At 31.4% G+C, this 26845-nt stretch overlaps 1 protein-coding gene and 1 long non-coding RNA gene across 2 annotated transcripts; one reads left to right on the top strand and one right to left on the bottom strand.

Moving 5' to 3' along the window:
* Window positions 1-10190: 10190 nt before the first annotated feature.
* On the bottom strand, window positions 10191-26605 carry LOC134700353 (receptor-type tyrosine-protein phosphatase F-like). Its single transcript, XM_063561711.1, has 8 exons — window positions 26118-26605; window positions 24892-24991; window positions 23112-23185; window positions 18085-18210; window positions 17349-17459; window positions 16476-16621; window positions 11982-12117; window positions 10191-10533 (listed from the first exon to the last, which is right to left on the bottom strand). Exons 1-8 carry the CDS (start codon window positions 26457-26459, stop codon window positions 10462-10464), a joined length of 1107 nt encoding a protein of 368 aa, XP_063417781.1. The 5' UTR covers window positions 26460-26605; the 3' UTR covers window positions 10191-10461.
* On the top strand, window positions 13081-15534 carry LOC134700352 (uncharacterized). Its single transcript, XR_010103845.1, has 3 exons — window positions 13081-13572; window positions 14324-14392; window positions 15157-15534. It is a non-coding gene; the product is annotated as an uncharacterized LOC134700352 (long non-coding RNA).
* Window positions 26606-26845: the final 240 nt, after the last annotated feature.

Below are 26845 nucleotides of genomic sequence, written 5' to 3'. Positions count from 1 at the left end.
AAAAAGACCATTTGCAATCCAACAATTCAAAGATCCTATATTCGAGAATGGTACGATGTCGATCGGTTTAGTACAAACATAAGTGTCAAGTAACAACTTATAATTAGTTGATCATGCAAGATAAGCTATTATCAAATTTGCGCTTTCACATGAGAATATTCAAAAGAATATCGATGTTATACAAAGAAAATGCGTTATCAAAACAGATACTTGTCATTTTTTATTCAATTAAAGGCGTTTTTCTTTTTGTTTTTCTTTTGATTATTTGAGAAAAAAATCAGGGTAATATTTGACGTTAAGTATACTACTCAAAAAGTGTACAAAAGTACACCAATGTTAAAATAAAACAAGTAAAAAAAGAATTAGTAAATATTTCATCTAACAGATATCCTTCATCAGTATGATACGATAATGATAATGAATTATGATTAAACTTACACAACCGGTAATTAAAAAAAATACATGTATTATGCTGTTATGCTACAGATATTGACGAATGTGCATCTAACCCATGTGAGAATGGAGCTACTTGTAATGACCAAGTCAACGGATATAACTGTACATGTGCTGCTGGGTTTACCGACACACACTGTCAGACAGGTAATTAAACACAAAATGGCGAAACAATTGAAATTTATTTTATTTTTGAAGCTTTATTTTAGTTAATTATTTTAGGTACACATTCTTCTGTATAAAATCAATCTGAATGCAAAATAAAAACTAAAGATCAATTTAATAAATGATAATTTCTTTACAAATAAAAATGTCTTTTTAAGTCATCGTATAAATAGAGAAAAAAGTTTGAAAGCATCATTTACACTAGACCCTTCCCCGAAAAAGCAATTGAAAAAGGAAAATCAGACATAACAAAAAAAGTCAAAGTAATGACGACAAATCAAGGAGAAAACAAATTCTGCTGGTCTCATTTAATGTAGATTTTAATACAAGTTTTCAAGTGAAAGCATGACGTGCACAATAACAATGAAAATGTATGCTTTGTTCACAGACATAGACGACTGTTCCAACAATCCATGTCAGTATGGAACATGCATTGATCGAGTTGATGATTTTCATTGTGATTGTACAATCGTCCTCACAGGCAAAACATGTAACAAACGTAAGTACACTAGATAAATAGAAGCGATGAAAGATTGACAACAAGTAGCTAATAATTGAATTCAGGCTACATGGATTGTTTCACTGTTACTCGGATTACGCATTAGGTTTAGCTCCTTTTAGACTTCATGCGATTAACTGTTGAAAACCTTAATTTTACTTATTAATCGATGTATGAGTTTGAACATAGGTAAACTACTGTTGCCTTAATTTGAAACACCACACCAGTAATCCAGAGGGTATAATCATTTTAAAAACTTATATTTTAGAATACGTCCGAGGTTATCCATTGAAAAACGTAGTAAAATATAATAATTATATATCATACATTATGAAAATATATACAAGTTGAACAAGGATCTAATGCACGCTTATGATACAAACGCAACATATCTTCGATTAACAGTACGTTGATGACTGATGTATGCAAGAACGCATCATACGGGACAACAAGACACAATGAAGCTGGTCAACAAATTCCTTGACCCAATTCGTGAAAAAAATTCATACATTGGCTTTATGTGTAAGAATTTGCTAAGCAGGAAGATGATTAGCGAGTATAACATGTCACATGGTATACCATGTAAATATTCAGTCTGCTTCTAAATCTCATACAACTCTGATGAGAATTTCCTTTAATAAATATTATCAAAGATACACGTAAAAGTAATAAAACAGATATGATGATATTCGGTATGTAAACTATACAAAGTAATTTTTCCTTTGCTTTTGATGGTGTTACATTAGAGCAAGTTCATACGCATAAATATCTTGATGTCATATATAGTAGTGATTGAAAATGGAGTAAGCATGTTGATAAGCTGATAAAAAAAAACTTCGAAGCAGTATAATGTTTTACGAAAACTAAAATTTTGACTTAAGTGGTAATATTTGGAAAAAAGATATATGACTTTTATTCGGCCAATTTTTGAGTATTCATCAGAAGTATGGGGTAGCTGTGGACAAGTATATTCTAATCGCTTGGAAAATATCCAAATCGAGGCTGCTTGAATAGTAACGAGATTAACAAGTTACGCTAACCGGAACAATATCTTTTCAGAAACGGGATGGGAAAAATTAAGCGTCAGACGGGAGGTTAAAAATCATCTATGTTGTATAAGATTATTAATAACCAAGCGCCGGATTATTTACACGATTGGTTTCCCGATTTTGTATCAGATATTAGTAATTTGATTTTCGAAACAGTCAAAATATTTCTTTTCCCGTAAATCGTTCATCATTTTATCAACAGTCTTATTTTACGTCATCTATTGCATTGTGGAATTGTTTCGACTAAAGTATAAGACATATTCCTACATTTTCATAAACTATACTATAGAAATAATAAATCTCTGACATATGGTTCTTTAGGAGACCGGTTGTATTCTATTTTACACACAAGCCTTGGTAGCAGATGTAGCGCACTGCATGCTGACTTGTTCAAAGCAATTTTGATACAAAATGCATTTTTTATGTGGTTTAATCAATGACAATGTTTAACACTATCTACTATATTGTATTAATTTTTGGTGATGATGCTGAAGTACTTAAGAAAATGATAATATTTGTTTATCTGTTCAAAAGTATATAAAAGTATATAAGAATATCAAACGTTTTTCTGTGCATTGACAACCTAAATTCTGTTTACAACACATGTGATTAAGATATTTCTGTATAGATGTAATGGCAATAATCGAATGATCTTGATGAATAACTATTGTTATGTTATGTTATCAATAACGATTCAAAGGATTTCAACGAAAAAATATCAGATTAAACTTGGATAATATATTAAGATCTCACGCATTATTATGAGAAACACACAGACACATTAAAGTTATGTTTACACAAAAAAAAAGATTTGCGCAAAGGTAATTCAACTAACAATTCGGTGTGTATGTGTTTTTATCATACTGTAAAAAGATGCACTCGATTAAAATCCATCACGTTAAGTTTTCTTTTGTTTTCATGTCTGTATTCCTAAAAGTATTTGTAATTATGAAATATTTGGTGTGTTTATTAATTAATGTGTATATTTTTTGTTGTTTTTGAAAAGACGTTTCTTAGTTGTAACAACTGTGTCTTATCCATTTGTCATTTTGAACATTAAAATATGTTTAAACTAAACTAAACGTAAACTTTGGTTAACCAGTATGCTCATATCGTGTGCATCGGTTGCATTATTAAAGAACAAAGCAGTATTTTAATGAACTGTTAAACGAAATACAGGGCATTCAAGTGTATAAACGAATAGAAGGCAGCAAATGTATCGCACATGTATCAATTTATTAGTAATCTTCAAGAATTTTCAGATATCGCTATGAGTACGCTATATTTCAACAAATGTCTTGTCTTTTTGTTTTAAGAAAAGTTTGAATTGTTCAAAACAAAATTTGAAAACAGAATGTACTACATATACTAGTAATGTATTCATTTAAGACACTCACAACAATATTATGTTCTTTCATTAAAAATAAACAAATAATTTATTTGTAGTTTCATCATGGTCCATAGCTTTTATAGCCTTAGCATCTGTTGCAGTTCTTGCGACTTTTTGTTGTTGTTGTTTTAGGAGTTTTTTTGAAATGTAAGTACTTTGATTATATACAGTAGTATTGACTTCTTAAAAATATTTCAGAAAGAAAAAAATCTACATTTTTTTCAAAAACTTATCATTTACAAAACGCTTGTTTATATTTTAGCGTCATCGCATTCTTTTTTCTTTTTTTATATATACATGAAATGTATGATAACTATGAGATTTTTAAAAAGATGAAAACAAAACTATCAGCTTGCTATATCTGACATGTCTGATGTTGACACAAATTGTCTTTAAATTACTTGTAAACGGAGGTGTAAGCTGGAATTTAGAGATAGTCAAGTATTTTTGTCAACATATTACTTCATATGCATATGATATGTGTGGTATGTGATATACGTTTAAGTTTTTGCTTGTACAATAATAAACGTGCGTACACTATAATCTTTAATATTATTTTTTGCATTTCTCAGGTGTAAACGAGACAATGAAAAGAAAAAAGTTAAACCACTCAAAATAAATGTTAAACCAAAACTACTGGATTTGGCATGGATATGACAGATGGGGATCAGTGTTCGTTATTACAAATACTACGGCAAATAAATGATATTAAAAAAATCTGATGTATATGTAATATTTTCAATTGTAGCTCCGGAAACGTGTTAAATGTTCGAATACCCTTCAACTTCAGTAGATTCTTTGTACTCAGACTGAGGTGATACATGTAAAAAAAAATGTACTGACTACAACCGTTTCATACTTTTTGTAGAAAACTGATAGCACGGATTTTTATAACGTATTAATATTCAAAATAGCATTTGTTTAAAAGTAATGAAGAAATGGTTGGAATTTACTTTTTATTCGTTTCAAGTTGTTTAATTTCAATTCAATAAGACTTTAACTTACCAATAATGAACAGCAATCGATAACAATGATTGTTCCATTTTTCATCATTTGGTTTTATGCAAGTAAATCTATAATGCCTTTATTCTGTTCATTCTGTACACGAGCTGAAATCTTCTTTTTGTATTTTTTGTTTTTGTTTACATCGTTGACCAACACATATTTTGTTTCAGGTGCTGATGATCTTTACATTAAATTTTGTTTTGTTGGTTTTTGTTTAAATATTTATAGGCTTCATTATATCGTTGTCATAGAAATCATGTTCAGTCGCCTTATTAAAATGATGGAAACCAAGTCAACTGACTATAAATTGAAATCGTGAACAATGCAATAAATCACTTCAATTTACATAAGCAAGCAATAGTTGTAGATACGTCAGGTATAAGTGTGATATTGTACTTGAATACAACCACTTTCTACTTTTATTTGAATATCATATTGGTCATATTGAAAGATATATGGGGATAATGCATAGTACGAATTTTATTTGGTTAATGCAAAATGAAAAAGATTGTACCAAATACAAAGTTACCATTTAAACATTATATGTGGTTAGTTATGAAGTATACACGTATTGTCATATGTTGTTACATATATATATTTGTTGCAATAACGTAGATTTCTTTATCAGAAATTATCGGTATATCGTTGATTTTTTTTCTAATTCATAAAAAAAATCGAGTTTTGTGTTCTGTATGTGTTTTTGCTTTTCATAATATTGTAAGTCTTTTAGTTTTTCCTTTCATTTTGTGCAATGACGTTGTCAGTTTATTTTATGTCATTTTGTTCTTGCGCCTATCTTTCGTTATAAGGAAAAATATATATTCTAATTGAACGAAAATCAAAGCAGCAAATTGAAATTTTGGTCTCGTACGTTGGTTACGAAAGTTAATCCAAACGGACGTGACTTGCGCATGGGAATCTATTTAATTGCGCCAAGTTCAGGAGTCACATACACATTCTGATACAGTAATAGTTCTTTACATAAAAACTAAAATCACAAAAATACTGAACGCCGAGGAAAATTCAAAACGGAAAGTCCCTAAACAAATGGCAAAATCAAATGATAAAGCACATCAAACAAATGGACAACAATTGTCATATTCCTGACCTGATACAGGAAATTTCAAATTAAATGATGGATTGAACCTGGTTTCATAGCACTGACAGACTGGTTTCAATTTTTTATTCACAATTAACAAAATCATGATAATTTCTTCATTAATTGGTCTCTTGTTGAGATTACTCTCATTGGCAATCATACCACATATCCTAATTTAGCTCATCTGGCCTAAAGGGCCAAGTGAGCTTTTCTCATCACTTGGCGTCCGTCGTCCATCGTCGTCCGTTGTCGTCGTCCGTCGTCGTTAACTTTTATAAAAATCTTCTCCTCTGAAACTACTAGGCCAAATTTAACCAAACTTGGCCACAATCATTATTGAAGTATCTTGTTTAAAAAAAGTGTCCGGTGACCCGGCCAACCAAACAAGATTGCCGCCATGGCTAAAAATAGAACATAGGAGTAAAATGCAGTTTTTGGCTTATAACTCAAAAACCAAAGCATTCAGAGCAAATCTTACTAAATAAAATTGTTTATCAGGTCAAAATTTATCTGTCCTAAAATTTTCAGATTAATCGGACAACCCCCTTGTTAGGTTGCTGCCCCTGAATTGGAAATTTTAAGGAAATTTTGCTGTTTTTTGTTATCATTTTGAATATTATTATAGATAGAGATACAATGTACTGGCAATAATGTCAGCAAAGTAAGATTCACAAATAAGTCAAAATGACCAAAATGGTCAGTTGACCCCTTTCGGAGTTATTTTCCTTAATAGTAAATTTTTAACAACGTTTCGTAAATCTTAGTAATCTTTTAGAAAAATCTTCTCCTCTGAAACTACTGGGCCAAGTGAGCCTAAAGTAAGATTCACAAATAAGTCAAAATGACCAAAATGGTCAGTTGACCCCTTTAGGAGTTATTTTCCTTTAAAGTAAATTTTTAACAATTTTTCGTAAATCTTAGTAATCTTTTTGAAAAATCTTCTCCTCTGAAACTACTGGACCAAGTGAGCTTTTCTCATCACTTGGCGTCCATCGTCCATCGTCGTCCGTTGTCGTCGTCCGTCGTCGTTGACTTTCACAAAAATCTTCTCCTCTGAAACTACTGGGCCGAATTTAACCAAACTTGGCCACAATCATTATTGAAGTATCTTGTTCAAAAAAGGTGTCCGGTAACTCTGCCAACCAACCAAGATGGCTGCCATGGCTAAAATAGAACATAGGGGTAAAATGCAGTTCTTGGCTTATAACTCAAAAACCAAAGCATTTCGAGCAAATCTGAGATGAAGTGAAATTGTTGATCAGGTCAAGATCTATCTGCCCTGGAATTTTCAGATGAATCGGATAACCGGTTGGTAGGTTCCTGCCCCTGAATTTGGTAATTTTTAGGAGATTTTGCTGTTTTTTGTTATTATCTTGAATATTATCATAGATAAAGATAAACTGTAAACAGCAATACTATACAGGAAAGTACATGAAGTAAGACCTAAAAATAAGCCAACATGACCAAAATGGTCAGTTGACCCCTTAAGGAGTTATTGCCCTACATAGTAAATTTTTAACAATTTTCATAATTTTTTTAGATTTTCACTTATATTTTCTGCTGAAACTACTAGGCCAAGTTCATTATAGATAGAGATAACTGTAAGCAGCAAGAATGTTTAGTAAAGTAAGATCTACAAACACATAACAATCACCAAAACACAGTTTTGTCATGAATCCATCTGTGTCCTTTGTTTAATATTCACATAGAACAAGGTGAGCGACACATGCTCTTTAGAGCCTCTAGTTATAAAAAAAGGTCTACGAAACACACCATTGTTTTGAGGCGCTAGAGTCGATTTTACTCTAGAAGATTGAATCTATTAATAAACACTAATTTCTCATTCAGTAGTTCTCTTTTCTGTACCAAAAGTTACTCCTAACGTACAGAAAAAAATATTTAAGAACAGTTTAGTAATCAATCTGAGAGATGGCTCTTGTAGATAATGAAAAATATTAAAGGGAAATATGAGATAAACAAGATTACAGTACGCCTAATGTAAAAGTTATTTTTGGTGGAGTTTTAAAGCAAATTTATCAAGAGTTATGCAATTTTTGTTAAACAAACAAGTGTTTTTATGAGTGCAACAAAAGTTCAAATTCAATTAAGTTGAAATTATAATAATATTATTGATGGCCAAACGTTACTCCTAACGTTACATAGTGTATTCAATTATCTGAACTCAAAAGAAGAGTGAGACCATGTGTGACGACAAGATCAGGATATATGCTAATACCTAGTTTTTGTGTCGTGATATTAATGTATTGTTTCCTGTAACGATATGGAACGGACTTGCCAAAAAAAACAAACACCAAAAACAATAGAAATCTATAGCCTTGATAATTAAGAACTTATAACCATCTTGACATTTGCAACAATGAAATTAATTCAATTTTATGCGAAAACAAAAACGATAACATTTGAATAATCACAAAAACATGTTTCAATTTAACTAAATATCATTAAAAGGTCTTCAGAATGTAAACAAAAAGCAGTCAGGAATTCAGTAAAATAGCATACTTTGTTTTTAATGTCATAATTTGACTTAAATAACAACAATACCATGGATAATTTTGTGCTATCATTACTTCGAAGTAAATGTATGCGTTAACATCCTATTTTTAAAATCAAATTGTTTGTCTTCACATCAGATTATCACAGTTCAATTTATAGATTTATGTTCTATTTAAACTAGAGGCTCTCAAGGGCCTGTATCGCTCACCTGAAACAACCTGTTTTTTTTAATTCATATAAAAAAAAGATAAAATTTGGCTACAAATTAACAACACTTGGCCAGAAACTCATATTGAAAGGAACATTTATGCTATGTTTGGTTTCATTCAATTCAGTGGTTCTCTAAAAGAAGAAATTTGTATGTATTTCCCATAGGGTCCTATGTTAAACTAAGTCCCCCATATGGCGACCATCTAGGAAGTTGGATTGGTGACATAGTAACAACACTTGTTCAGCATCTCATTAGGAACATTCATGCTATGTTTGGTTTCAATCCATTCAGTGGTTCTCTAAAAAAACCCATTTGTATGTATTTCCCTTATGGCCCTATGTAAAACTAAGTCCCCTGCTGACGGCTATCTTTGATGATGAATCGGCTACAAATTAACAACACTTGGTCAGAACCCCATAAGAACCATTCATGATATGTTTGGTTTCATTCCATTCAGTGGTTCTCTAGAAGTCATTTGTATGCATTTTCAATTGGGTCCTATGTTAAACTAAGTCCCCCGATGGCGGCCAACTTGGATGATGGATCGGTTACAAAGTAACAACACTTGGTCAGCACCTCATAAGGAACATTCATGCCATGTTTGGTTTCATTCCATTCAGTGGTTCTCTAAAAGAAGTCATTTGTTTGCATTTCCCATAGGGTCCTATGTGAAACTAAGTCCCCTGCTGGCGGCCATCTTTGATAATGGATCGGCTACAAAGTAACAACACTTGGTCAGCACCTCATAAGAAACATTCATGCTATGTTTGGTTTTATTCCATTCAGTGGTTCACTAGGAGAAGTCATTTGTATGCATTTCCAATAAGGTCCTATGTTAAACTAAGTCCCCCCTTGCGGCCATCTTGGATGATGGATCGGCTACAAAGTAACAAAACTTGGTCAGCACTCCATAAGGAACATTCATACTATGTTTAGTTTCATTCCATTCAGTGGTTCTCTAGAAAAAGTCATTTGTATGCATTTCCCATAGGGTCCTATGTTAAACTAAGTCCCCCCCCCTGGCGGCCATCTTGGATGATGGATCGGCTACAAAGTAACAACACTTGGTCAGCACCCCATAAGAAACATTCATGCTATGTTTGGTTTTATTCCATTCAGTGGTTCTCTAAAAGAAGTCATTTGTATGCATTTCCCATAGGGTCCTATGTTAAACTAAGTCCCCCCTTGCGGCCATCTTGCATGATGGATCTGCAACAAAGTAACAACACATGGTCAGCACCTCATAAGGAACATTCATGCCATGTTTGGTTTCATTCCATTCAGTGGTTCTCTAAAAGAAGACATTTGTATGTATTTCCCATATGGTCCTATGTTAAACTAAGTCCCCTGCTGGCGGCCATCTTGAATGATGGATCGGCTACAAAGTAACAACACTTGGTCAGCACCTCATAAGGAACATTCATGCCGTGTTTGGTTCCATTCCATTCAGTGGTTCTCTAGAAGAAGTTCAAAATGTAAATTGTTTACGACGACGACGACGACGGACGACGACGGACGACGACGGACGACGGACGCCAAGTGGTGAGAAAAGCTTACTTGGCCCTTCGGGCCAGGTGAGCTAAAATGATGTTTCTGAGGAAAAAAGAAAAGGATAAACTTGGCGACACCAGCAGCAGTATAAACTATATCAAACTCTATATTGAAAGATATATTGTCAAGTTATAAGGTATTCAGAAATTATAAATATAATATTCTGGGTAAACTTACTTCAGACGCCATATCATTTAATCTTACGAAATGAAATTATTTTACGGAATTAAATAACTCCTTTTTCATCGAATAACAGATTAACATTTTTTTTTTATTTTAACACCTACTGTAAATTTTAACAAATCGATTTTAGTTCTATATACATTAACATCTATTATTTGTTTTATAGTCATGGTAATTATTTCTATACATCAATTTACGCATGGAAACTCTAACAATCATTATGGTTAATAGCTTATGACCGATTTATCTGAGCATAACTGTTGAAATGTTCAAATAACACTATGTAATAACTATTCCATTTAATTGTCATAAAAACTTCTATTAGCGCTGAGTCAGGTATCATTATAGATTTGTATACACCGAGTCGTTTTCTAAATACTCTTTGATGCACCTGTAGCAATATTCATACTGATCCTGTCAAAAAGAAAAATGCAGTCGTTTAAGAACCATTATTTTAACAATTCCGACCGTCGGAAATGTTTTTGGACGCATAGGAATTTTAGCCGTTAGAAAATTAAATACTTCTATAAAAACATTGAAATTAATAACCAAAACTATGTTTTTTTTTAAGGAAACATATAGATAGATAGATATTTTTATTTTAAAGTACAACTTGGTACTTATACAGGAAATACAATGTATTACAATTTTCAAACCTAAACAGTCAATTAACATGTATATTTATACCAACCAGCCTATAGAGGCTGAGTGATTATGCACTGTCATTTATGCACGAAAATTATATGAATACATTTCAAATCCATTAATACTTATTATATCAGAGGCTTAATTTTTATTAGATACAATGCAGTTTCAATTTATCAGTTGTGTTTAATAATTAAATGAGAAATAAGGATGAAAGTAACCTAATTATTTTGGTTTCATAATGTAAGGGTTGTACATGGAAAATTTGGAAGATAAGAGTTGTCTCTCTTATATATGTCTCTATGAACAAAGGTTTTTGTACTCTCGGAATGTATTTGTTTTTGATTTTTCTTCCATTGTTTTGAGTCAAGTGTAACTGATGATTATTAAATGGATAAATATAGGCAACAGTAGTATACCGCTGGTCTAAACTCATAAATCCATGGACAAAAAACAAAATGGGGGTAACGAACTAAAACCGAGGATAAGGCATTAAATATAAGAGGAGAACAACGACCAACACTGAAACATGCGATTGGCATATTACATGATAATCCTTGTCGATTTGTTGACAAAAACATAAGACGTGTGATAGATTTGTAATAAATTTCAGCCTTAAACATTTAAGTAAAAAGCAACAAATGAACGATTTTATTTTTTTCTGTTTTGTAAAAGATCACACCAAAATCTGAAATATTCTGCAACCTAAAACAATGGACAATTTATTGTGAAACTGGACCAATGTACCTTTTTAACCATATAACATATCTGACATACATTTTATGCTCAGACAAAAACAGAACCACGAATTCTTGAAAACGTTTTTTTCCCAGGTGAATAAGAGACTACTCTGAATGTCAAATCACACACAATAATTACCATGATAAGTATTTTGTCCGGTATAATAAATAAAGAATGGAAGAACCTTAAAGCTTCCTTAAAAAAAACTTAATTAAATGATTTTGAACGGGAAAATTGGATGCTATGTTTGTTGACGTTTGTTTTTGTTGCACTTTAGTGTTGTTTTATGTCTTTCCTCTTAAAGTTGATGAGTTTCCCTTGTTTTTAGTTAGTTTAGTTTGTTTTCTCTAAATCGACTAACTTTTGAGTACCGGTATACTACTGATGCCTTTATTTGATACTTGCCCTTTTACAATGCTACCGTTTTATTTGTAAACAACTTGCATTAAATTAATATTTATCCAAACGAAACTTACAAATGCTGTGAAGAATTCAGGGCGTCTAACTTGCATTGTTCTAACAACTTGGAAAACATCAATTTCATCGTCTATCTCCATTTTTTCCAAGATAAGTTTCAATGCAACAAACACCCCGCTTTTACTGCAACCATCACTGGAAAAAGGGACGGGGGTTGTTTCATTTTCAAATAACAATACCATCAACGTATAAATGATTAAGGAACACTTACTAAAAAAAAGCTGGTATAAAAAACTTTTGAACCTATCGGATGATTAAGGATAGTTCAGTAGTTTAATATGTAGGACTCAAATCTATGGTGGGTTCCAAATATATGGCAGATTCCTAATCTATGGTAAATGTGACGTTTTGCCATCCCAAATCTATGGCAGATTTTTTACAATCCTAATCTATGGCAAGTTTTGTAGTTTCCTAATCTATGGCGGATTTTTGTTGTTTCCAAATCTATGGCAGATTTTGTGCAAATGTAGAACAATTAGGCAGTACCTATAAGATCACTAACTTGTCTTAAATAAGTTGACATGTACGACAAAGGGAGCATGTCTAAATTATTTGTGAAATAAAAATTCCATAATGGTCAACCAAATCGTGATGCCCAACATAAAAAAGTGTAAAATTGATATACCATAATACCGAAATTAGGATTAATATGAACTTTCCTGGAAAAATACACGATCTGTAAATTGTGCCAGTTTAATCCATTTATTAAAACAACTAGACAAAAACAGTACATCAACAAACAAGAAAGCAGTTTTTATATAAAACATATAAACAGTTTGACTTTTCACATTGTATTTTTTTTTTAGCGTTAATCAATCTTATTTAACTGGTGAGTAAACTTGGTGGTATCCAGTAATTTCATGTTCTCACTTTAAATACTTTGCTAGCCGTAGACGCTAAAATATTTACTCTTACTCCATTCCCAAAATATCTACTACTAAAACAGCTGTGTCTTTCTTCATCTCGGGATTCGGACGGTACTAGTATATCAAAAAAATATTTTCCGTTCTATAGATAAAAGATCACATCTTTCTTTAAATTATCGGCAAATTGTTCTAGATGGGACAATACCCCTAATGCGCCTCGAAATGAGGAACACAAAAGTCACGTGTAAACAAAAAATCTCTGTGTAGTGATATTTGACACATTTATATGATAAACAAATGACTGAGCTGAACCATTAGTGTTAATTTAGAAAATAAGGGAACACAGAATAAATGTGTAAAAACCATGGAGCTATGAAATGTGTTCAAAGTATTAAAATTTCAAAGAACTTATTGTGTTAAAATTGGGATTTTTTACCATGAGGAGTGACATCGCAACAGGATACTCGGGGTTTTCTAAATTACGGAAAAATGAATCACACTTCGTACCCCGAAAATTTAACCACATATGTAAAAACGTCTCAGCTTCGAAACAAGCCATCATACATATACAAGTTTACGATATGGGCTGAGCAACAGAAGAAAACGTTACCATTACGGCCTATGGAATAACAATTGCGCATATTGCCCCATCTTGTGAGAAAGGATCCAGAGATATCTAAAGATAATTTCACCTTGTACACCACAGAAAATTGTTAAAATGATGGTTAGTAGTTTTTTATTTATACCTAGTTATCATAAATGATTTCAGATAGATATTATTGATAAAGAACAGCAAAAATTCAATAAAATTTTCACTTTTAAATGCATTACTGGCACGGGGCTGAACACTTTTTTTAGGCACAATCATAACTTTGTTTACCCCCGAGAGATCCGAAATGAATTGTTTATTTAATTGAAAATGGCAAGAAAAAACTTACATGTTATATAAATAAATTGTACGTAAACATGACACAATATAGTCTTTGTTATGCAATTATCATTCTGGTCTACAGGAATAGCTGATAATCAAGGGAGATAACACACTTCACACGAGTAAAGTGAGATACATCATACATATATATGTGCTTTTATCCAATGATTTGACCCTGGTCAGTAGATATCATATGCAAATAAACAGAAAAAAATCATGTACATGTATTAAGAAAATCACGAATTACTATTGTTAATGCACATTAGCAAAACACAAGATATTGTCATTTCTCAGTAAAAAGGGGGAGGGTCAAACCTTCTTGAAAACAATATTGCTATTCAACTACATGTATTAAGCTAGTAACCTACTACTCATTGCTTCTAATATAAACAGTTTAAATGAAGGTGGCTAAGCCACAAGGGAGAAGCATTTTTCTTTCTTTGTGATAAAACTTTCAAGAATTAGATTTTTTTCTCTCAATAATACTCATGTATTTAAATTAAATGATAACACAGTTTGAGTTAATTTTTTTGTCTTATTTCAGTTCCAGACATATCATTACTTTTAAATATGAGATGACAAACTAAAGGTTTTAAAAAGTCCTGAATAACTGGTAAGCATTTTGATTTATAAGGTAAGCTCTAAATTATTTATTTATGGTATTTGTGCAAATGAAATTACAGTCGGTATGTTAGAAATATGCTTATATGAAAACTGTTGCTATGGTCTTGCTATTAAATGAAAAGGCTTGGTTACTGATCTTTTCGACTCAACATTTCGAGTTAAATCTTGCGGCAACTGATTCTCATGTAACACTGCAAACTCTATTTAGCACTATTTTGATCTGTCATTATTTAATGACGCCATAATACGTGTGATGTCACAATGTTTCCTTTAATACCTCATGTGGATTTCTCACTGATAAAGGGTTTTCACTGAAATACATGTAAAAAGCCTTTTTTTCTCAAATAGAATTATGTGAATGGACAAGTTTTGAAAATTTGCACTTCATTGTACTCTAATTACATGATAAGAATGACTTTCCCAGTAGTTTTGAGGGGTTTCCACAGTATTAAATACCAGATGTCCACTAGTAAGAATAGTTATTTTGGTGTGGTTTTTTTTTATGAAATCTACATTTTTGCATAATTTCTCTGTCAAAATGCACTTTAAGACACAAGAAAATGTTAGAGAATGCTTTAATAGGGTCTGTGTATTGTAATTTAAGGTTATCATCAGAAGTTTTGTCCTTGTTTTGACTAGTAAAGGTATACTGGAAGAAATTAATTATACATACACGTTGTATTAAGAATAAATAAATATAGCGATAAAAGTGTCATTGCCATATAGTGCTGAAACGACTTTATTTTTTTTCAGAAATGGACAAAAATACACAGATTTATTCAGAATGTCATACCGATGAAGATCACCTAAAAATATTTGGAAACATCAGAACCATGGATTTCAATATGGGACAATACCCCTAATGCGCCTTGAAATGAGGAACACAAAAGTCACGTGTAAACAAAAAATCTCTGTGTAGTGATATTTGACACATTTCTATGATAAACAAATGACTGAGCTGAACCATTAGTGTTAATTTAGAAAATAAGGGAACACAGAATAAATGTGTAAAAACCATGGAGCTATGAAATGTGTTCAAAGTATTAAAATTTCAAAGAACTTATTGTGTTAAAATTGGGATTTTTTACCATGAGGAGTGACATCGCAAAAGGATACTCGAGGTTTGCTAAATTACGGAAAAATGAATCACACTTAACCACATATGTGAAAATGTCTCAGCTTCGAAACAAGCCATCATACATATACAAGTTTACGATATGGGCTGAGCAACAGAAGAAAACGTTACCATTACGGCCTATGGAATAACAATTGCGCATATTGCCCCAGATGGACATTTTTAAACACAGGACAACTTATATATGGTGTTATTATATTGTGACGTTATATTTTACTCTTTTTCCCGGAAGTTTACGTAAGTCATAAATCTGCCATAGATTAGGAGAAAACAAAAATCCACCATAGATTTGACGTTTGTAACGTTATATTTGCCATAGATTAGGAATCTGCCATAGAGTTTGAACCCGCCATAGATTTGAGTCTTACAAATATAAAAAAAATAATCTTAAATAACAAAAAAAGATAGTATTCTCATCGGTAATTATACCAGGTCTACTTATATTTTTAATTTATTTTGTATTTGAATGTTCTATGCTCTTCTTTTATGTACGCCAATATTAAATTCTACGGCAAAATTAGCATTTAATGCAGGTTTAAACTGTTGCAATAAATAATAAATTGTCGTTAAAAAAGATTCTTTCATATAAAATTGACACGTATCAAGATGTCTGAACAGCACTCTATTTATATTTTTATGATGTTTAACTTGAAAGAAGGAGAAAAATTGAAATATGCAAATATACTTCATTTGTATATTTTACGGTTCTTAATATCTTTGACGTATATTAGTTACAAAACATTATGGGAACGAAACACTTACACACAATCATCTTGATCAACATACAAACTCCTAAAGTGTTGTGTTTACAGTGTTGCAGATAACTTCTTTGTGATTAACGTACGAATGGCATATTATATTGCATAGACGAATAAATGATGCAACAGAATATCCAATGCCACATTGTATGAATGATATTCATATGTTATAGACTCACCTACACACAACAGTAATTGGAACTTTTTGTATTTTCCAGCACGCTATTACTTTTTTCAGCAGGTCAAGTAGAATGTTTGATGGAAGTACTGCATAATTGTTCACTTTACTGGTTGTAAAAACAGTTATTGTCATCGGATCTTTTTCCTGTAGAAAAAAACCAGAATGTATTTTCACATAACTTAAATTGTTGAATGAAAATCACTTATTGATCAAATTTCGAACACAACAGACGACACTTACACTGTTTATCCGCGTTTCATTTATTGTGTTGATGTGAAAAGTTAAATTTCTGAAGTCCGATGAAAATTGAAAACATATCAGACGAATGGATAACAGTTGCCATATTCCTGACTCGGTTCATACATCATCTTAAGTAAACATGGTGGATTAAACCTGGTTTTATAGTTGAATGAGAGTGACATAAAATTTAGATATATTGACAACGATGTGTGAATAGAGGTTTCTTTTCTACTCAGACATTTAATGTAGTATCATAAAGTTCAATTGTCATGATTTTCACAGTAATTGTTTTTAAACTTTGGGATCTGATGTGATCAATCGTTAGTTTTTGTGTTTTTATATCGTGTTGTGTTGAATTATGGATGTCTGTTTGTCCTTTTAAAAAAAATTATATGGTAACGGCGTCGTCTATCTTATTTTTTGAACGAAGTCTTTTCAAAGTGCGCATATGGCACTATTTAATCCAGGTTCTCGGGTCATACAGTTGCCTTTTATATCTTAAATTCACTTCAATTGAACTTGATGAATAGTTGTCTCATTTGTAATAAAGTGAAACAACTTTTGATACATGGGTGTAATGCATAGCAGAAAATACTAATACTAAAAAATGTTTTATAACCTTAACATTTACCTTATGATTCAAAGTAAGATTAAGCTCCTCTGGATTGGGTGAGGTGTCTTTCACAATAGTAAAATCTTTAAACTCTAGCACCTCCTGTCGTTCTAACCATAAGGGAGCATTCTAAGAGAAACACCATAATTGATTTAAAATCTTTTCAAATTTTTGAAGCAGATGAGTATAAATACAAATGAGAAAAGTCACATAATCATATGGCCAACGACGTCTTCAAATGAAATAAAAAAACAATACTGTTTTATTTACATATTTTATTCAAATCAATGCATCTTATAGTAAACATTTTAACAATAAAAATAATTTAACAACTGTCATTGTACAATGTAGAGTAGAGATATGTGGCGGAGATGGACAATTACCATATGATGAATAAGGAATGAACTATTGTGTATTATGGAACACCTTTAACAATTGTTACCCAAATTATTCAGTTCTTTCTCCTTGTGAACTGATATCAAAGTTTCAAATTTAATGTTTTTTTGCCAAAACTATGTACTGTTAACATACATAATTTTCCTTGTTACTTTCTAAAATAAAATATAAGCCTTTGGAATGATTAAAAAGATATTTTGTTTCAAGAAATACATTTATTATTTTTTTTACAATTTTTGCTGAAATAAAAGAATGATAAAAAGGAGGTTGGTGTTCAGTGTTTAAAAAAAATGAAAACGTGCTACCGTTTAATGTATTTCAACTACATACACTCAATGATTAAATGACAATATCTTACCTCGTTCAACTGGTCCAACAAAACAACAATATGAGAGTTATGGTCATATACCATTGTCCAGAAATCTACAACAGTTTCTACAAGAGGACATTGCGTGACTAAATTCTTACTGTCATATGTATATCCCTGTAAATGAAAACAAAATGCGTTGTATTATGCGTGGGACAAATGATATTTTCATTGTTTTCATGAAGTGAAATCATCCATGTTAATCATCAATTTTGATATCCTTTCAGAAGATTATTATGTAAATGAGAATAAGAAAACATATAAACAGATATGTAATGCATTATGAATCCACTTAGTGATTTTGATTATCAGTAACACCATTCAATTTGCGGGATCTTAACTTTTTAAAACAGAAACTATTTTTAGGGAAACCATCATAATAAATAATGACGAAATTATGGAACGCCGTAACTGTCTTATAGTGTGAATATTTAATGTGTTTTGTCGCTTTGCCTTTACGTCCTGTCATTTCTTCTTTATGTAATGTGCATATGCCCTTATATCCTGACATGGCATATCTGTGTTATGTCAAATTAGTAATTTGTTTGGTCAAACAATTGTATGATATGTCATTTCTAAACTTTGTTGTGAAAAGTATGCATAACATAATGCTGTAACTACTATATATTCTGTGAATACTTCGGAACTTTATGATCAACCACCTTTAAATTCTCTCATATTTTATCAATCTTGTGTCTATTCTTCTTTCACGTAAGTCAGCTAATAATTGCGACCTGTCTAAAGTGTTATTGCTAGGTCAAATGTTCTAAACGTTTTGTTTTGAAACACCTTTGTTCTATGTAAATCTCACGATATTATAGTCTTTTGGCGTTATATATATATATGTTGTGTTTATACATATGTATCTCCAGTCCAGTGAAAAACATAATATATCATGGTATAATTCATATGCGTTTTGCCGTACAGTTGATACTTTCTGTGAGCATGCATTACGTCATGTGCAAATGCCTTTTACACTATGTGCAAACCACTAATACTTTTTGTGCAAACTTCGTTTACCTTATGTGCAAACACCGTTCATTCTATTTGCAAACATCGTTCACCCTATGTGCAAACATCGTTTACCTTATGTTCAAACATCTATTACGTTATGTGCAAATACCTATTAAGTTAAGTATAAAAACTACATCATTATGTACAAACACTATTACGTTATGTGCAAACACTATTACGTTATGTGCAAATACCGCTTACAATATGTGCAAACACCGATTACGCTATGTGCAAATGCCTATTACATTATGTCCAAACACCTATTACGTTATGTCCAAACACCTATTACGTTATGTGCAAACACCTATTACGTTCTGGTAAACGCTTTTTTGACACAGATTAAAACGAAACGCATCAGTGATATACACTTTGAAAATTAAGAAAATTATAAGTTTTAGCTTTCAAAAAAGCTCTGATCTACTTCGCTGTATTCCTTTTCAAGATAATATCCATTGGATGCTGAATGTGAACTGAAGGTAATATCGGGTTGTTGATTTAGTATTGGAATAAAGTATATTTATATATTGATTGATATAAAAATGTTATATAAATATTTAGTTTTTTGTTCTTCTTAAAGAGTGTGCGTTATACATCCATTCTTTTTATATTTTGTTCACTTTACTTGATGAAAATTAAAATATTTACAAACATATAGACACGATTCTCGAGGTGTGCCTCTCTGGAGGTGTGCCTAAATTTACAAAGTCATAAAATACATTTAATGCATTTTTGTGAAAACATTGTACAGGAACATTTTTAGCAAACAAATCGTACATATTGCAGATTAGCAATGCAAGTAAAGACGTATTAATGATTGATATTTCAATTTTCAATTTCAGTGTGTAATATATGCATAATAAAACGACCATGAATTTATAACATTTGATCTGAAATGTAATACACACAGTTAATTTTCCGGCATTTGATGGCTTAGTATCCTCAGAGGAGAACAGTCTGTAAATATTTATCTCATTTAAGCCAAAAGTTGTTGCTGAATTTCAGCCACATCATGACGCAACCAAACATAATTTATATGTGACAAGTAATTATTTCAAGATGGCGTGTATATTTACTGAAACTAAAAGCTATGTACTGTTATTCGAAGCAAAATAAAGCTACATGTAAAAAACAAAATGCAACCTCAATTCTTTACGGAAAATGTGAACGGAAAATAAGTTGATATAAAAAAGAAGAAGACGTGGTATGATTGCCAACGAGACAACTCTCCACAAGAGACCAAAATGACACAGCAATTAACAACTTTAGGTCATCATACGGCCTACAATAATGAGCAAAGCACATACCGCATAGTCAACAATAAAAGGCCCCGAAAAGAATATGTAAAACAATTTAGACGAGAGCACTCTTTATGTAATGTTCTTTTCCATCTGCACCTAGCGGGTCATTTCATAGGTCGCCATATCTTGCATACATAATCATAACATATGGTTATGGAAGGCGCCAAATTACATTTGTGAGTTATAGACTTTTGACAAGGTCATCACAGTATATATGCGTCTATTCAGAATATATTGACTGAGGACAAAGATATTTTCTCGTCACCTTTTATCTTGTATTCTTTTTAATAAGCAGGGAGTTTTGGTAAAACTGAGTCCTGAGCCCCTATTAATCAAACTGTTCATAGAACCAACAAACACAGCTCCATCATTTTCAAAAATTCTGGTATCGCAACTGGTTATTGAATGAGAAATCAAAATCAAAAAGAGAAAACAAATAGGTTTTTTTAACATAAATTCATAATATGAACGGTTTGTTAAACTTGTAAGAAACATACATAAAGTAAAAAATTCTTTAATATGTATACACACGTACAGAAAAAGTGTGTTACCGCATGTGGAAGAATATCTCAAGAACGTTTGCGATATCCCATGCATCTTCTTTTTTTATATCGTTTTGTTCCTATAGAATTGAGTATAGAAATGGGGAATGTGTCAAAGAGACAACAACCCGAACATAGAAAAAAAACCAACAGCATGGATGCATAACGCACACTTTTAAAGTGGAGCAAAGTAATTTCCCATAAAACTAGATACGTTGTATGAATATAGCATTTTTACACCAATCAATATAATTATAAAAATCCACAGCTTGTTAGAAAGGTCAAAATTTTAATTTTCGTCATTTTCAAAATGCATATCAATGATGCGTTTTGTTTTAATCTGTGTCAAAAAAGCGTTTGCCAGGACGTAATAGGTGTTTGCACATAACGTAATAGTTGTTTGGACATAACGTAATAGGTGTTTGCACCTAACGTAATAGGTGTTTGGACATAATGTAATAGGCATTTGCACATAACTTACATGGTGTTTGCACCTAACGTAATAGGTGTTTGGACATAATGTAATAGGCATTTGCACATAACGTAATAGTGTTTGCACATAATGATGTAGTTTTTATACATAACTGATAGGTATTTGCACATAACGTAATAGGTGTTTTCACATAAGGTAAACGCTGTTTGCACATAGGGTGAAAGATGTTTGCACATAAGGTAAACGAGGTTTGCACAAAACGAATTAGTTGCTTGCACATAGTGTAAAAGGCATTTGCACATGACGTTATGCATGCTCACAGAGAGTCTCAACTGTACGGCAAAACGCATATGAATCATACCATGAGGTATTATGCTTTTCACTGGAGATACATATGTATACGTATAAACACAACATAACGCCAAAAGACTATAATATCATGAAATTTACATAGAACAAATGTGTATCAAAACAAAACGTTTAGAACATTTGACCTAACAATAACACTTGAGACAGGACGCAATTATTAACTGACTTACGTGAAAGAAGAATAGACACACCATAGATAAAATATGAGAGAATTTAAAGGTGGTTGATCATAAAGTTCCGAAGTATTTACATAATATATAGTAGTTACAGCATAATGTAATGCATACTTTACACAACAAAGTTTAGCAATGGCATATCATACAATTGTTTGACCAAACAAATTACTAATTTGACCTTACACAGAGATGCCGTGACAGGGTATAAAGGCATCTGCACTTTACATAAATAAGTTATGACAGGACGTAAAGGCAAAGCGACAAAACACATTCAATATTTACACTATAAGACAGTTCCGGCGTTCCATACGAAATGTTTCTGTATATAAACGACACTGCTCTATGAATAAAAATCGCCAATTATCTTACTACAAGGGCTTGGGACCTTGTTTGTTATTCATCTCTTTACCTGTTTCGGTTCTAATATATATTTAGCTTTCAATTACTCGGTATTGAATGATCCTGACAAAATCAAATCTTAAAAAAGCGCTTCTGACGTATGCAATCAAAACATTATATTTTCATGTTTTAAGTAGCAACTTTCAGCGACGAAAATAAAAAGAATGAAAAGAGACCCGGCGTTAAAATACATACTTGTTCAAAAGGGAACTGCCACATTGGGAATTTTCTTATTTAAAAAACAAATGAATCATTTAATGAGTTTTGCTGAAATATGCTATCATCCGAAAGGCTTCGTCCACGACCAGTGGCGATACATGAATAGCTAGATGTAGAATAATTAAAGGCAACAGTAGTATACCGCTGTTCGAAATTCATAAATCGATAAGGAAAAAACAAACCCGGTTATAAAACTAAAACAGAGGGAAATGCATCAAATATAAGAGAAGTACGACACAGCAGAAACACAACATTTAAAGGTTACACACACAGAAACGAACATAAATAATAACAATGGTTATTTTCCTGACTTGGTACAGGGCATTTAAAGAAAAATATGGTGGGTTGAACCTGTAGCCTTGGTTTAGAAATATAACTGTTACATTGAAATCTTAGTGCAAGAATACTTATAACATGAGTCAAACCTGGACATGCATTGTTATTTCCCAAAGAACATTTTGAACCCAAGAAGTCGTTGATTCCAAATAATCTCCGCAAAATTTTCTTTGCATCTTGCAATATATGTTTTATTCTAATGTAAATCAATTATAACAGAAAGTTTACTCACCGGAATAATTACTGCATTGATGTAATCATTACGTGTTCTTGAGTATGATATTGTATACGGTCTATATCTATTGTCTGAAACAAAATAAGATAAGTTCAATACTTATGAATTGTTTGATTCGTCGTATTTTCTGCAACGATTTCTGTTCATTTCATTAATTTAGTAAAAATTAATAAATAGACCCTGATGTAATCATTTAGAGGAAAATATATAATATGTTGTATTTTAATTTTATATCCAATACATTAACTATTTTGAATCACAGATAAAATATATAAATCACATGATTTATAAAAAAATATCGTATATTTAATTTTAATTTAATAATGAAAACTAAGCAGCACGAATATGAAAATACGAAAAAATATTATATTAAATAAATAGAACAGAACTTGAATCTTGGCAATGCATATATTTGAACTGCATGGTCCGACCGTCACTAGCTATAGAGTTTACTAACAAATTAAATAAAACATATTTTTGCGACATTCTGACAACTTTAAATACCGCCAATTACCTTAGAATTATACGAAGAGACTTCTTCTGATCAACAACAAAAACTCTATTCATTGACGTCATTGTCAAATTTAAAATGTACTGTCTATGACAGTGGTTTTTCACAACTGTCATATTACTGACTTGACACAGGTTTATAAATTTACTGAAATACTAAGGCTTTTCTATCTCAGGCATAGATTACCATAGCTGTATTTGGCAAAACTGTTAGGAATTTTTGTCATCAATGCTCTTCAACTTCGTACTTTTTTATTTGGCCTTTTTAACTTTTTTTTATTCGAGCGTCACTGATGAGTCTTTTGAAGGCGAAACGAGCGTCTGGCGTATATACTAAATTTACTCCCGGTTTCTATGATGAGAGTTTATATTCGAAAATTATGGGTTCAATCTTGATTTTATAGCTAGAATTCAGATTCAGCTCATTATAAATGTTATGTTATATATGTCGTTTACATGTTGCGATTTTGTACAGGTTATAATATGTACACAAATTGTGTACATGTAATTATTTGTACAATTCAAAAATACAAGTTATAACATGTACAAAAGTAACTCATACATGATATAGCATGTAAAAAATATTGCTTTAAAAATGGGTTTGATTAAATTAATTAATAATTAAATAGATCCTTGTCGAAGGTAATTTTTGTGTACCACAGCAACGGTGACTGCGAAATTTGAACTGCAATCATTACAAATGTAAATATTCTGCAATTTGGACAGTAATGTACCCTTTCATACGAATCCAGAATTTTGATGAGGTTCTTTTAACAGACTATATCAACATATCACTCATCATCCGATGTTTTTCTTTTGATTAATTTTTCTAGGGTTCAGGCTGCTTCAAAAGGGTTCTTTCTTTGTCAGTAGTTTTAGCTGCATCTGTTGCCTGCTTCATACCCCTGATATAATTTTCTATCCTCTCCTTTGTAAACAGGAAATTGTTTTCAAAGGAACTGTTTCCTCGAAATATCACGTATTTCATTGTACAATATATACTGCCTATCCACTTGCATAATAAATAGAAACATATTTTTATTTTCAAACTTTTCACGAGTTAAACCTATTTTTAATGAATATTTTGTACATGTTATAACATGTACGAGGCACTTTTGTACATGTTATAACTTGTATTTTTGCCTGGTACAAATTCTAACATGTACAAATTTTTTGTACATGTTATAACCTGTACAAAATCGCAACATGTACATGACATTCAAGATCATAATAATAAATGAATAAACTAAATGTATTCTTTACTTACGTGGAAATATTTTCTTTATCGAATTTTTCGATATATTTTCTTTTGATGTAGCAGCAGAAAATGCTGATGGAGGATACACGGGTCTCAGGGTTTCTAATCTCTAAATCAAAGATACATTGAAATTAACAATTGGTTATAGTACTGAATGCAAAGTGAATGATTGTAAAAAGCATTCATATAATTTAGTCAACTAACCGTATGACATTTCCCCTATTATTATTATTTTGTTTTTTATTAGAAACCTTTAACAGAGTATATATGGTTCTTACAAATACATTTAAAACATTTAAATGATTTCAAAGTTGAGACACATAGAGGCAGCAACTATGTTTCATAGATATAGGAAGATGTGGTGTGAGTGCGGCCTTCAACACGGAGCCTTGGCTCACACCGAACAACAAGCTATAAAGGGCCCCAAAATTACAAGTGTAAAACCATTCAAACGGGAAAACCAACGGTCTAATCTATATAAACAAAACGAGAAACGAGAAACACGTATATATTACATAAACAAACGACAACTACTGTACATCAGATTCCTGACTTAGGACAGGTGCAAACATTTGCAGCGGGATTAAACGTTTTAATGGATCCAAACCTTCTCCCTTTTTCTGAAACAATAGCATAACATCACAACATAGAAAAACATACGATAAAATATAAATTGGCAGACTTAACTCAATCAAAAAACGTATGATTACACAATGAACGAATAAATTTGATCTGCGATATTTGAATACAAATTCACAGTTAATTAAATATTAAAGACAAACATTCATGACCAAAAAGCTAACAAACAAATTCAAACAAAGCCATGGCAGGACATCACTGAGAAAAATTTAACCAATCAACATTCACTTTAGAAAAAAAACGGTCTCAAAAAAATTAATTATAATCTTGAAGTTTATACAAATGTAGTAAGAATAAGTGAAAAATTGAAGATATTACAAATAATCAAGCTGGTGTACAGACAAGATTCATATAAATAAAATATAACAAAAAAGCATTATAAACAGTATCAACAGGTCGAATTAACAAGAAAATACAATTTGAGAGTATTCGCAGTTACTGACAGCTAGTTAAAAGCCAAAACCAATTAATAGTAAAAAATCATGCATCAGAGACTAATTGCCAATTTAAGTCATTGGTAAGCGGATATTTGATTTTATTAATGAAACATTCGTTCGAACCAACTTTTCATGACATTGACTATAAAGTTAATATACCTGAAATTCTAGTTTATAAAGCTTTTGATTTTGTGGTAATTTCTTCTGTTCTTGATCCGAAGTATATTGACAGAACTCTTTCTTTGGTATAGACGTATCTGGTACCGAAAACAACTCCAACAAGGCTTCAAATATTGCCTCATATTGTTCCTGCAAATTATATGACTCTAGGTTATTATCTCTCTGTAACTGCAAACAGTTCATTTTAATAATTTTATCTACGAGGAGTTTATTTAGACCTACTGGGTCGATCAAACTGCTCAAATGTTTATTAGGAACCAAAATAAAGCAACATTGTCCTACATGTATGTTTCGAATACAAGGTTTAACAGATACGTTCATGAATGGTTATTACCTTTGTTTATTTCGTTTTGAGTTTTATATGGTTTAATATTTACATATGTAATACATTTTACAGTTTTATCTGAAGGTGTTGTGGATGTTTAAACGTAAATACTGTGTTAAAAAAAATCTTCATTTAAATCTATTAATTGATAGGAAAATAATAAAACAAGTAGCAGTTTTAATTCTGAATGGACACTGACATTTAAAAACAGGAGTTTCTTCAAGTTCATGGAGTATGATATATCGAAGAATTATCTTTTCTTCATAGTTTGGGGTCATTCCTTTGTTGTTCATCATGTCAGATCCTGTGAAAAAAACATGACTGACAAATGTAATGTTAACACAATTTTGTTGTTTTTGAATTTATAAGATTAGATTTATAT

This window comes from Mytilus trossulus, unplaced genomic scaffold, assembly GCF_036588685.1.
Source record: "Mytilus trossulus isolate FHL-02 unplaced genomic scaffold, PNRI_Mtr1.1.1.hap1 h1tg000138l__unscaffolded, whole genome shotgun sequence".
In the NCBI taxonomy this organism is placed as follows: domain Eukaryota; kingdom Metazoa; phylum Mollusca; class Bivalvia; order Mytilida; family Mytilidae; genus Mytilus; species Mytilus trossulus.
Note: the sequence above shows the minus strand (reverse complement) of the source record. Positions and strands in the feature narration are given on the sequence as shown.

Coding starts and splice junctions, on each gene's coding strand:
- LOC134700353 (XM_063561711.1), bottom strand. CDS start 26,459: ATGAACGTATCTGTTAAACCTTGTATTCGAAACATACATGTAGGACAA. Junction 24,992..26,117: donor TTTATAAACTAGAATTTCAG/GTATATTAACTT, acceptor TCTTTGATTTAG/AGATTAGAAACCCTGAGACC. Junction 17,460..18,084: donor TGTTGGACCAGTTGAACGAG/GTAAGATATTGT, acceptor TGTTTCTCTTAG/AATGCTCCCTTATGGTTAGA.